The 13,286-nt window shown below is 33.0% G+C and overlaps 1 protein-coding gene and 1 pseudogene across 1 annotated transcript; one reads left to right on the top strand and one right to left on the bottom strand.

The window, feature by feature from the left end:
• Positions 1-1,655: 1,655 nt before the first annotated feature.
• LOC116116612 (TMV resistance protein N-like) lies at positions 1,656-8,300 on the top strand. The gene is made up of 7 exons (XM_031402675.1): positions 1,656-2,432; positions 2,955-3,227; positions 3,383-4,291; positions 4,406-4,435; positions 4,516-4,584; positions 7,846-8,004; positions 8,079-8,300. The coding sequence occupies exons 1-7, from the start codon at positions 1,656-1,658 to the stop codon at positions 8,298-8,300; spliced, it is 2,439 nt and encodes an 812-aa protein (XP_031258535.1).
• Positions 8,301-8,372: 72 nt separating this feature from the next.
• On the bottom strand, positions 8,373-10,524 carry LOC116116633 (annotated as a pseudogene).
• Between the last annotated feature and the right edge of the window lie 2,762 nt (positions 10,525-13,286).

The raw sequence follows: 13,286 nt of genomic DNA, 5'->3' as shown, positions 1-13,286 counted from the left end.
AATTTTGGTTGCGTAGCTATAAAATTACGGATAAAAATACTAGTCTTAGTTATTGTTCAAATATACTTTAAATAAAAAGGAAAATAAATTGTAGGGTCGACCACAATGGATTATTTAAATTGGGATGTTTTAAAAAGTGCTAAAACCAAGATTACTATTGCCGTATTTTTCAAAACGTATTATTGACAATGTGTCGTATTAAACCCGTATATATCCGAATCGTATTTTTTCCGTATCCGAATTTTATGAACGAATTTTTACAAACGTATTTTTCACCATTTGTCGTATTATACCCGTAAAATTCCCGTACCCTTTTTTTACCGTACCCGTATTTACTAACTAGGTCAACACCTTCTTTCTTGTTGCTGTTGGATTAGAACAACACGTATTTGCAAAGAAACAACAAGAATTTTGATAGTGAGTGAAAGTAAAAATCACAAAAGAAAAGCATTAATAATTGTAATGAAATTTTGCAGAAAAAAAATCTTACTGTGTGAAACACGTGTTTGTCAAAGTCAAGCAATAGGGTTTTAGCAGCACCTTAATTCCAAATAGATGATACCAATTTTTTAATTTCCCCACATTATAATAAAAGATATGTAATATGTTTAAGTGGGATAAAAAGCATCTTAGGATCTTGATTATCTATATATCTATCTAGGACCCATTAAAAAGTATATAATTATCATAAATCCAATTTTTAATTTATCACTGTCATCCTATTGTCACAATTCATTAACCTAAGTATGGTGTAGGTGTTAATAAGAATGATCATTATGGATCATTTACCTGATTGTCAATTTTAGGACTTCGAAAGATTAATTGAGATACGTATAAATTGGTAAATCCAAAATGATTTTATTGATATATTTAATAATTTTTTTAAAAAGAATAAACTAAAAGTGTTGTAAATGAACTAATAAGAATAATTCAAAAATACAAATAATATCTTTCATCTATAATTCAAGATTTTTATTTATAAACAATTTAAACTATTCTCTCTCTCTCTCTCTCTCTCTCTCTCATGTGGGCTTTGTCATAAGTAGTTATTGCCTCCTCCTGTGTACTGTACTTCATTTTCATACCCTCTAATGGAATCTACGTGGAAAATTTTCGAATAAATTACTCTATAACACGTTATTTGTATATCATCTAATAAAATATTATTATGTAGATATCTATATAGCTTAAATAGGAATAAAGGATGTGATAGAGCTTAAAAGTCTATAAAAGACGTGAGATAGTCTTGGTCTTGGTTTTGGTTTTTGATGGGGACAAGGGAGGGACAGAGAACAGTACATGTCTTCTAGTGTGATTATGTGAGTACAAAAAGCATTCCCATTACTTATTGGGTTGAGAATAAAAGTAACATTTAATTATCAAATTAAAAAAAAAAAAAAAAAAAAAAGCATGAAAGCAGGCACATGACATGCTCGCATAGGGAAAACCGGAAAAGTAAAAAGGTAATTCAAAGACTTGTCATAAAGTGGAAATTCAAAGACTGAGAGAGAATAGTCCTTTGTNTGTATCAGTATACAAATTAGTATGAATAAAAATCTTGTTAACTGCTATTTACTTATTTTTATTTATGAATGTAATAACAATAAAATTAAAAGTAAATAAGAAACAATCCCTAAGGTTCTCAAATTCTACGTATGCAAAAAGATGACATCAACGTATACGATGACTTTGGTGGAATAGACATGATAAGCAGCAGGTTGGAGCATAAGAAGGTTCTTATTGTTATAGATGACGTGAACAATCCAGAGCAATTACGAAAATTAGCTGGCAAGCATGATTGGTTTGGCATGGGCAGTTGGATCATAATAACATCAAGAAACAAACGATTGTTGCTATCCCATGGAGTAAATGAAGTTTATGAGGTTGAGAAATTAAATGATGATGAAGCCCTCCAATTATTCATTTCAAAAGCCTTTAAGAAACATCAACCTTCAGAAAGTTTTAAGAAGCTATCCAAACGTGTTGTACAGTATGCTAGTGGTCTTCCATTAGCTCTTGAAGTTTTGGGCTCCTTTTTGTGTGGAAGAGAAGTTCATAAATGGGAAGATGCATTGCAAAGACTAAAAAGAGAATGTGACGAAGATATACTGAAAGTACTTCAAATAAGCTTTGATGAACTAAAAGAATCAGAGAAAAAAATATTTCTTGATATAGCGTGTTTCTTTAAAGGAGAGAATAGAGATTATGTGACAAGAATTCTTAAAAGTTGTGATTTTTCTCCAATTGTTGGAATAGATGTTCTAATCGAAAAATCGCTCATAATTATTTCACATAACAATACATTGTGGATGCACGATTTGTTACAACAAATGAGTCAACAAATTGTCAAGAGAGAGTGCCCCGGAGAGCCTGGAAAACGCAGTAGATTGTGGATGGAAGCAGACATTCGTCGTGTATTGACAGAGAACACGGTAAGCAATTCAATTTTATTATAATCATGTGCACCTTTTCAATCATCATTTGCTTTAACTAGTTAAATATCTATATAAAATTGATAATTATTTCTTATATTATTTTGAAAAAGAATAAGGAAAAAAATCAATTAAATATATATCTTAAAAATTCATGAAAGCTTTTAGTATCATTTAATGAGAACAAATTTCTAAATATGTAAAATAAAAATACTTATATTAGATTTTTCTGAAAATGACGGAGATATATATTTAAATTAAAAAAATATAAAAAACCTATATTATTTTAACAATTTTAAAATATAACAATGACGGAAACATATGTTTAACAAATTTCTAAGTATGTAAAATAAAAATACTTCTATTAGATTATATTAAAATGTTAATAGCAAACTTATAAATTGTTGTCTCTTGTTTGTTTAAGTAGACTGCACTCATATCTATATAGATAAATTCATGTGTTATTAATTCTTAACTTGCTTTCTCTCTCTCTATTGTTTTTGTTTTTTCTTTTATTTCAAGGGAACTGAAGTTGTTGAAGGCATAATACTCAATTTTTCTGAAGAAAAGATTCATTGTTGTGCTAAAGCATTTTCGAAAATGATCAATCTAAGATTACTCAAGATCCGCAATGTTCAACTTCCAGAAGGCCTTGATTACCTTCCCAACAACTTGAGTTTACTTGATTGGGAAGGATATCCTTTAAAATCCTTACCAACAAATTTGCGTTTGGACAGAATTATTGAGCTGAAAATGGATCAGAGCCACATTGAACAATTGTCACAGGGAATAACTGTAAGATTAATTCAATTACACTATCCTATTTTAATTTTTATGAGTAAAATAACTATATATGAAATATTTTATGCTTTTTATTGTTTAATAAATATGGAAAATTATGACATCCCACATCTTTGTCTAACTTTTTTTTTTTCTTTTTCTTTTAATAGCCTTTCAACAATTTGGAATCCATCAGTTTTGAAAAGTGTAAGTGCCTCATCAAAACACCAGATTTCACATTTGCCCCAAATCTCAAAAATGTGATTCTTAAAAGATGTAAAATGTTGCGTGAGATTCACCCGTCTTTGTTGGTTCACAAAAAGATTACTCATTTGGATATGACATTTTGTGTAAGTCTTACAACTCTACCAAACCAGATTCATATGGAATCTCTAAAAGAACTTTCTCTAGGTTTGTGCTTCAAATTGGAGAAGTTTCCAGAGATTGTAGGAAGTATGGATTGTCTACGTCACATTTGGTTAGATTCAACTGCTGTTAAAGTACTGCCAATGTCAATTGAACTTTTGAGTGGACTTGAATATTTATGTTTGGCAGGCTGCAAAAATCTTGTGAGTCTTCCAGTCAATATAAATGGTTTGAAATCTCTTCAAAAACTTGAACTTTCTGGATGCTCCAAACTTGATAACTTGCCAGAGACTTTGGGGCAAGTTGAAAAGCTATCGACACTTCATGTAGGAGGAACTGCGATAAGACGACCAATGGAGTCCATTTTTCTTATGAAGAATCTTGCAGAGTTAGATTTTGATGGATGCAAAAGACCGCCATCAAACTCATGGTCTTCACTCTTCCTCAAGACTTTTAGATTGCCCACTTTGTCAGGTTTGTGTACATCTTTAACAAGATTATATCTCGCTGACTGCAATATGGAGGAAAGGGATATTCTTAATGACTTTTTCGATAGCTTTCCTTCATTAGGGGAATTAGAACTAAGCAAAAACAATTTTGTTTCACTACCTGAAAGCATCAATCATCTTTCTAAGCTTGAACTTCTTCGCTTGAACGGTTGTAAGAGACTTCGATCTCTACCAGAACTTCCATCCAACCTAATATCTATTAACGTAAGCTGATTGTGTTGCATCTAAACCAACATCAATGCATTAATGTTATGTAATTCCACGTTGTTAGAATTTTCATGTCTAAACTGCTTGAAATTGATCTGCTGCAACAATCAGGCATCTTCAATGCCCAGAGAATTCCTTAAGGTCAGTGTCTTTCTCTTTCTCTCTCTCATCTTTTGAGTTAAACATTATTGTACAACTTTTCTTTCTTTTTCTGAGTGCAGGCAATGTCAAAGCCACAAACAGAGATGATATCCTCCTCGCGATTAATCAATTTGATGGTTATTCCTGAGGTAAATTCCGAGTGGTTCCAACACAGAGTGAGACTTCTTCAATTAAAATAGAAAGGCCTCAGATTCTTGTGATAACAAGATGGTGGGTAGCTGTCTGCTGTGTTTTTTATGTCCGAGCACAGCCTATCCTTGTTTACGGATGAGATTGCCAGATTGACCATATCTAGTTTTAAGAACTGGGATTATTTTGAAAGACTTTGGGCAAGGCTTGTTCAGACCATCTTTGGCTGTTTATTTTGTGCTGAAGTCATAGTTTTTAGCTTATTGCATGTCAAGTCAGAGTTGAGTTGGATCAAGTTTGTGACTTCATTTGACAAGATCCAGGATCAGGGTGAAGAAGTGTGGATACATCCAGTATATTAGAAAGAATTAAAACGTTGCATGATTGATTTCTGATCAACGGCGGATGTTGACTTGATGGGTAGAAGACGAAGATGAGGATTATTTTCAGCGATGATAACTCCAACCTAAAAGATTGAAGTCATAAGTTGACTGTGTAATAATTTTTTTTATGGGTTGTGTTGCTTTCTGTTTTTTGCATTGGGCTTTGCTATAACCTATATGGATTATTTGCCATGGAGAGGCGTGGGACTCCTTATTCCAAGTGGGGACAATTTTTTTTTCTCTTTTTATCTTTAAAACAAATTAATAATTAATAATTAAATATATGGATATTATTTATATTTTCTTAATAATTTCTGGATTTAAAATAATATTATTAAATATTTCAATTGATTTTTGTATATTTAATTTAATTTTATATTTCAAATTATAATATTATATTGAATTTAAAAAAAAAATTTCTGGTAGGAAAATAATTTTATTGGGTCAAATGTTGTAACTTAATTTTTACTTAATTTTTTTTGCACATCTATACATCGCTATCAGTTTGACCTATCTTGTCACCGCCAGTTTCTTAACGATGACGTTCACAATGAGTGTCAAAAAATTAATTTAAATTTTAAGTTATGTATCCTAACCTTTCTGTTTATTATTCAGCTTAATAAAATCATAATTAATTATTTTTTTACATTACTATAGTCTCCATCAAGTATCGCTATAATTATTCTATATAATATCACTAATATTGATATAAATATGCAAATTTAAAAAAAAATTAAGATTGCAAGAAAATTACTACAAGAGTATTCCTATAATTTCAAATGAATGGTTAAAGTTAACTAGTTTTTTTAAATATTTTTTAATAAAAATGCATGTGTAGTGTCTCCTATAACAAATTACTAATTACTATGAATAAAAATCTTGTTGACTGCTATTTACTTATTTTTATTTATGAACGTAATAACAATAAAATTAAAAGTAAATAAGAAACAATCCCTAAGGTTCTCATTGTGAAATTCTTTAAAAAAAAAAAAAAAAAAGGAGGCTATTTTAGAATTTTTCACGTAAAGCCTGGCACGGGTGGAAAATCATTATATTACAGCTTTAAACCAAATCTCTCTTTATGGATCTATTATTTTAAAAGTTACTGCAATTTAAAAACATTTTGTAAAGAAAATTAGAAACTTATCCAATGATAGGTCCTGCCTATCAACAAAGCTAATTACAAGCCCACGTTTAAGGCCCAATGAAAGGGTCAAACTATCACGGCAGCCCAATTTTCCAATATTACATTTGCAAGATTGGTACTTCAAGTTTTGATTTATTTACTTATTTTAAAAAGAAAAAAGATAAAGATAAAAATTAGGGTGAAACACCGTACTAATAAATACGATCAAAACATATGAAATATATGCACACATTTATAACAGTCTAAACCAAATTAAGTAGATATTAGGTGTGATATTTCATAACAATTCTATAGAAGAGTAAAATGTTAGTTAAATACTATTATGAGTCTTTAAACTATCAAAAACATGTTTAGGGTTGAATCCCAAAAGCAAAATCCTAAGGACAAAAATCTAAAGCGGATAATTTCTTAGCAACTCTCATGAATTTCCAAATACTACAGATGGGTGAGTAAGAAACAAATTAAAACTTACAATTTGTGATAGTGATAAATAAAAATAAACTCTACATTGTAATAAGTTATAATTTTTTTAATTTTCACTTTAAGGAAAGTCGCCTTCATATAGTAATAATTATATATATATATTACAAAAATATATATTTTATGTTCATTAAAAGTTTAAGATGAAATAAAATATTTATTTAAAGTTGTTTGAAATAATGATTTATACTTTAGAGTTGTTACTACATCTTTTAATTTATAAGTACGTAATAACTCGTTAACATAGACACCTACTTGTTGAAGCCAAAATATTTTTAGCTTCTTAAGTATGTTTAAAGCTTCATAGCCCGAAACTTTTTATATTTTTATACTATCATCTTCAAGATTATTTCCTTTCTTTTCTTATTAAATTGCAACAATGATTTCTTCTTTAGTTAAAACATACATGATTTGTTGCTCATTTGAATGATTAAGGAAGACATGAATATTCATTCGATTAGTGCAATGAAGTTGTCGAATCTGATCACTCAATTCTGCAATGATTCTTTTATTCTCCTCATCCACTTCATTTGTAACTTGCAATTCATCAACATCAGAGGTCCTAATTTTGCAGTGCTTAAAACCATTGACAATTGTCTATAACTTCACATTAATTGACCATGTATCAACTGCATTTATAGTTCCATCAATGACACTTATTTTTGCTAGTTCTAAGACACGATCTTCTATCCATCTCAAAAGTAGACAATTGAAGCGCTGAATTGAAATCCTAATACTACTAAAATATGAATTGAAATCCTAATATTGTAATACTAAAACATGAATTATAAAATAAGAAATCAAACTAATAATTTTTGTGACTATACCTCTATTGAGTTATAACATCCTCATAGTAATAAAATTAGTCCATCCCACTGTTATGTTTATAGAAAGGTTTTACTGTCTATAGAGTACAAGAGTTGAACGTATAAACTTCAATTAAAATCTAAACTGACTCCTAGAATAAAGGAAATACCTGGAGAACTAAATACAAAGTCAAATAAAATACAATAAAAAATAAGTAGCAATGATAAAGATGAAGTTCACTAAATTTTGATTGGTTGTCATATGTCAGCCCTTATTTTTAAGACACAACAACGTACAAGCTAACACTCTCCAACAGTCTGTTTCTTGCAGTCAAGAAGTTTCATAACTCTCCAAATATTTCAGAGCAGTTTTTGTTTGAAGCGACGACTTTGATTAATTAAATTGAGACAATATAACTCCTTGGCTTCTGCATAGACTCACAGGAAAGGTTACTTGTATACGAGTATTTATCAAATGGAAACCTCTATGACTGGCTACATCCAGATGAAGGCGAATCAATCAACATAGATTGGCCTTTGAGGGTGAAGAAATTGAAAATTATCTTTCAAAATGCTCTTCTTTGCCCCAAGAAGATGCCATTGGTAAACCTCTAATTGGTCGATCATTCGACAGCCAGATTTTTCAGTTCCTTGAAGTTGCATGTCAGTGTATTCAGCCCTTTCCAGATCAAAGGCCAACAATGCTTCAAGTGTACAAAACACCTGGTGCTATCGGAGAGAGATATGGCCTTGTTGATACTTCTGAGGCTATGATGCGAAATAAAATTGCTACTGTAGATATTAGTGATATATGCGTAAGTGTGAGAATCCTAGGATCGAATGAGAAGAAAAACCAGAATGCTATAATACTTTCCAGAGAAACAAACAGAAAACCTTGAGAGAAGATTGAATTTTCCAGAACTGAACTTTATTTACTTCAGCTTAGTTCACAAAGAATTCTTGAACTCCTTTTATACTAAGTGTGACTCTTACAGACTTAGCAAAGAAACACCATTGATTTAAAAAGAAACACAAAGTGACTGCCTTTTAACTGTTGATCACATTTTCAGACTTGCTGAGCTTCAGTTGAAAGAAACCCAGAAACCCTGTAGCTTTAATCTAAAACTGTTGAAGTTGTGAGCTTCGTAAGTTCCAATAAAGGGATTTAACGCCGCTTAACAGAAGCTGTAGGATATAATGAACATGTTTTAGTTGCAATAATTGGGTCAACAAACACATACGCCTCTTATTAATTAGAAACAGGATATTTAATACAAAGAGTGGAAACAAAATGCACAAAAAGGCCTGAATTACTCCCGAGCAACTACAACTACTTGTTTTCCAATATTGCGTCCATTAAATAGGCCTACAAGAGCAGCAGGAGCATTTTCAAGACCTTCAGCAATGTCTTCAAGATAAACAATCTTCCCTTCTCGGATCAAAGACAACACAACCTCTAGAAACTTCGAATATTGAGGAAAGTAATCGAAGACGATAAATCCTACCATATGAATCCGCTGATAAACAATGTTCATCAAATTGCATACACCTTCAGACTGGCCAAGATTGTACTGTGAGATCATTCCACACACCGCAATTCGACCTTGAACTCTCATGTTTAGAAGCACTGCATCTAGCATTCTTCCTCCTACGTTGTCGAAGTAAATGTCAATTCCTTTAGGAAAGCACCTGGAAAAGAAAATAAATGATTTTGAGTTTGATGGGGGGCATGCCCCTGCTTCCATTTCCCTGGTCCTGAAACTTTATATATGCAATGAAACTTACCTTCTCAAAGCCGCTCCAGTCATGCTCCTCCTTGTAATTGAAAGCATCATCAAATCCCAACTTGTCTTCAGAATTTCAACCTGATGACATGTTCCAGAAGAAATATTTGAGAATCAAACTTACCAACTCTCTACCTAACAAACCTCATCATTTCGAAAACCCTGACAGATTTCAATGAGAAGACAAGCATGACCAGAACTTAAGTTTTATTATTGACTTGTCAAAAGGGCAAAACACACTCCAGAAACATATATCGAAAAGAAAGTATTGTGTCTGTGATATTTGGCTCACTTTTCTTTCTCTTCCAGCACTTCAACACATAGCAACCCATTAATTTTGCAAATTGCCCACAAGCTGACCAACTGCACCTGATGCCGCTGAAATGTACACATATTCTCCTTTCTTTGGAGCACAACTTCATAGAAGCCAGCCCAAGCAAGGCCAGGCATACCTATAAACAAATAAAAACACAGAGAATACAAGAGTTTATATTCACTAAACATCACCAAAAAAAAAAAAAAAAAAAAAAAAAAGTCAATCTCTCATGTTGAATCCTAGTTTTAAAAATCAAATCAAGTTAGTTATTCCTAGATCTCCTCTCCCTTTGCGATCGGATGACAAACCTTTTAGCCACTAAGATTAACTATACCTAAGAGTCTTGTGTCAATCACAGGGAAGGCAATTACTAGTTTTTATCCGAAAAAAAAAAAAAAAAAAAAATCTAAATCTCCTGGACCAAAAAAATATTCTACAATTTGGGAATATTAATATCTAAACATAATCAATTATTTATTGAAATACATGAAGGTACTTATAACCTTGAAATCATCTAGAGAGGAAACAGAAGAGCTCACCAAGAATTCCAGTATAATGATAAGGGAACCGTGTGATGGATTTTGAAGATGCTTTCAGGTTCTTAATGACGCTGTATCTTCCCATCCAACAGTTCCCCAACCAAGTCCCCTTTCTTAAACTCTGGATGCCCTGAATCACAACTTAGCTACACCAAACCCTCCAGTGGCTGCATGCATTCCACTTAAATGCATCAGAAAGCTTGCAGAATATATATATATATGGAGTATTTGTTTTAAATAAAATGCTTACAGAACTTGGTTGGAAAGAAACGAAACCAGGATCTTTACTATGTTCATGCGGAATCTCATGCGAGGATCCAAGACAAGTAAAAGATTCTTAACAACAACTGCATTTGAACCTTCTTCTACTTTCAATGATATAGAACTAGTTTTTCACCGCCATGTCTGATTCTCGTGGAAACCCTTCAACGAACTGCTTGAATATGACTTGCTTATTGCTTATAACTTCACCACCACTCGCCATTTTTGGTTGATTTTATGGTTTCTTTAAGCATAATTTCTTTTGCTGCATGAGTTGTATTTATATATGGTTGCCTGATAGTTGTTTTCTTTCATCGTTTTCGATTTGAATTCTATTTAAAATAATATAATCAAGTGAATGATTTGCCTGTAAAGAGTGGGTTTGATTGATATGAGATCATCACTGACGATTTTTAAATATCCTCTTCCAGTCAATTTAGACTAAGTGTTCGTCAAAACTCAAAATGATGGAAATTTCAAAAAATAACTCTCAATTTCAGCCTTAGCCGTCGCCGCCTCAGGCGGCTTTAAGTGTGTTTGTGTAAGGGTTTGTTTTGGTGACGGCGTAGGTTCACTGGGAATCGTCACTCTATGAAATAGAAGAAGAAAAATGGTAGCACAAAGGATTTACTCCGGCGTATGCAGGAATTAGAAGACATCGTAAATCCATCTACCGGCGTCCTCCGATATGCTGGGTTGTTAGGAAGTGAAGATGGGGGAGAAGCCCCCATGAGTGTGGCTGAGAAGGGAATGGAAGAAACTCCTTTGGAGGGAAATCCAGTCGAGAGGCTGGACGGGAATGGGAAGAATACCAGTGCTAAAACTCTTGAGGTAATTAGGAGACAGCCACGCATTGTTGCTGAGTCGACTAATTTGGAGAAGGGAGGCGCGTGCAGAGGCATCTCAACGAGACAGCAATGGAGGAGTAAGGACAATCACTCAAACTCCGTGAGCGAAGATGAAGATAGCCAGGATCGCTCAAGGAGTCCAATGGCGCAAAGCAATCGAGCCACAGGGGTTGTAATAGCTAAGCCGGCGGCGGGACAAGAACAGGGAGGGCCGGTGGCGGAATTGGTTTGGGCGGAAAATTTGGAAATGAGAAAAGGGGCTGGATTGATGGACTCGGGTCGAGGGGGATCGAGTTGGATTCGTGGCAGGAACGACCCGGATTCAGGAGTTGGGTTGTGGACTAGATCAACACCTGGGGGATGGGCCTCACATGAATGGAGAATTTTTGGGCCAAGCTGGAGCTGCTAAAGGTAATGGAAAATTTTTGGGCAAGTTGACGCAAATGAACAGGCTTATGGGTCGGATACCAACAAAGCAGGCTTGTGGGTCGGATGATGGACGATTATTTAATATCCGAGCAATTTTATGTTTACAACTAAGATGTACAATCAAGCAAAAAATAAATGATAGAGTAGTCATTTTATATAAATTTTACATAATTTTTGTCTGGTTGTATGACTCAATTGTAAGCAAAACATTATTGTTAATATCCTCTTTTTTTCAATTTACACGTTGATATTAGTATACACCCTGCTAAATGAAGAAGCAAGGTGGAATAGAGATTTGAAAGCCTTGGAAATTCGTCCTCTTTAGCACTCTTCATGGTATGATATGGGATCCTCAAAGGTTTTCTAGAGAGTAAAAATATGTTGTTTGGTACAAAAGAAAGTTGAGAGAAAATTTATAGATTGCTGATCTTAAAAGAAATTTTCTTATATATATATATATATAGTTCATAAAAATGTGTTCATGTTACATCGGCATTGTTCATAAAATGTATGCTACGTACAACCTAGGATTTATTTAAAATATAAGAACTTGTTTGAAATAAAATTCTTCTCATTCATAATTTTTTTAGCATTCTTTTATCAGTATATCCTATTAATATACGTATATGGTACTCATATTGGCTGCAACAATAGTAAGTCAAGCTATGATTTCAGGACCAGTATGACCTATTAATTAAAAAGTGCACCTAGTAAATCAACCGATCAATATATAATGGTTCCTTCATGCCTCCGAGAGCTGATAAAACTGCCATTGATATTTGAAGGAACATGAAGAATAGCATAATCATAAAACTATAGCGTGGTTACCACATACAGGCTTATAGCTCATCCATTTATCCGAATCCACCAAGCTTTTATATCTTAGTCGTATTGAGATCCCAGTTTTAAAGCAATATATATCAAAATATGTCGTTTTAATCACTTTATGAAAAGCAATCCTCCTATTACTTTTATATATATACGCTTTCTTTCGCTGCATAAGATCCCTAAACTGTCTATTTTACACGTGGTAGGGACAATAGGTAGTCCATACCGAGTATAAAACAAACAGTTGAACAGTGCCATGCTTTAAGGAATGCATGAAAACCCCCTCTTTGCTTTTCTTCCTTATCGCCCTACAAATGTTACCTCTTTAACTTTGGTTGAATTTATATCCCAATTTTGAAGATGTAATTAAGCACTATTTATAGTGTAAGGGTTAGTAAGAAGAGATAAAATGAATGAAGGTAAGGTAAGGATGAGTTAGAGGGCGTAAATGGTGCTTGCAATTGAAGTGGGTAGAATGAATTTGGCCAAGGCTATAGAACACCCTACAAGCCCAATGAAGGCCAAATGACTTACGCATACCCAAGGTTTACTAAAATGACAAGCTAGTACCCAAAAGGTTTTGAAACAACAAACAGTTACCTTCCGTCATGTACTGTTAGTGATTTCTATTTGTTCATAGTGAAAAGATTAAAATGCCCTTAAAAGCTTGGTATTTTAGTTTTTTATAAATTTCTAAAAAACTCCCTAGGTTTGCTAATTTAACTAAACACCCCTACATATAAAAATTTTGTTAAATGATAAAAATACCCCCACACCTGCAGTGCCAGATTCCGGCCACCACTACCAGAATCTGGCAGTAAATTGCGTTACGACATAGACCCCATCGGATCTGTGTCGTAACGCGTCGATCTGGCCTTTT

This window comes from Pistacia vera, unplaced genomic scaffold (genome assembly GCF_008641045.1).
Source record: "Pistacia vera cultivar Batoury unplaced genomic scaffold, PisVer_v2 Contig78, whole genome shotgun sequence".
Classification (NCBI taxonomy): Eukaryota; Viridiplantae; Streptophyta; class Magnoliopsida; order Sapindales; family Anacardiaceae; genus Pistacia; species Pistacia vera.
The sequence above is the reverse complement of the archived record's forward strand: the minus strand, read 5'-3'. Positions and strand labels throughout refer to the sequence as shown.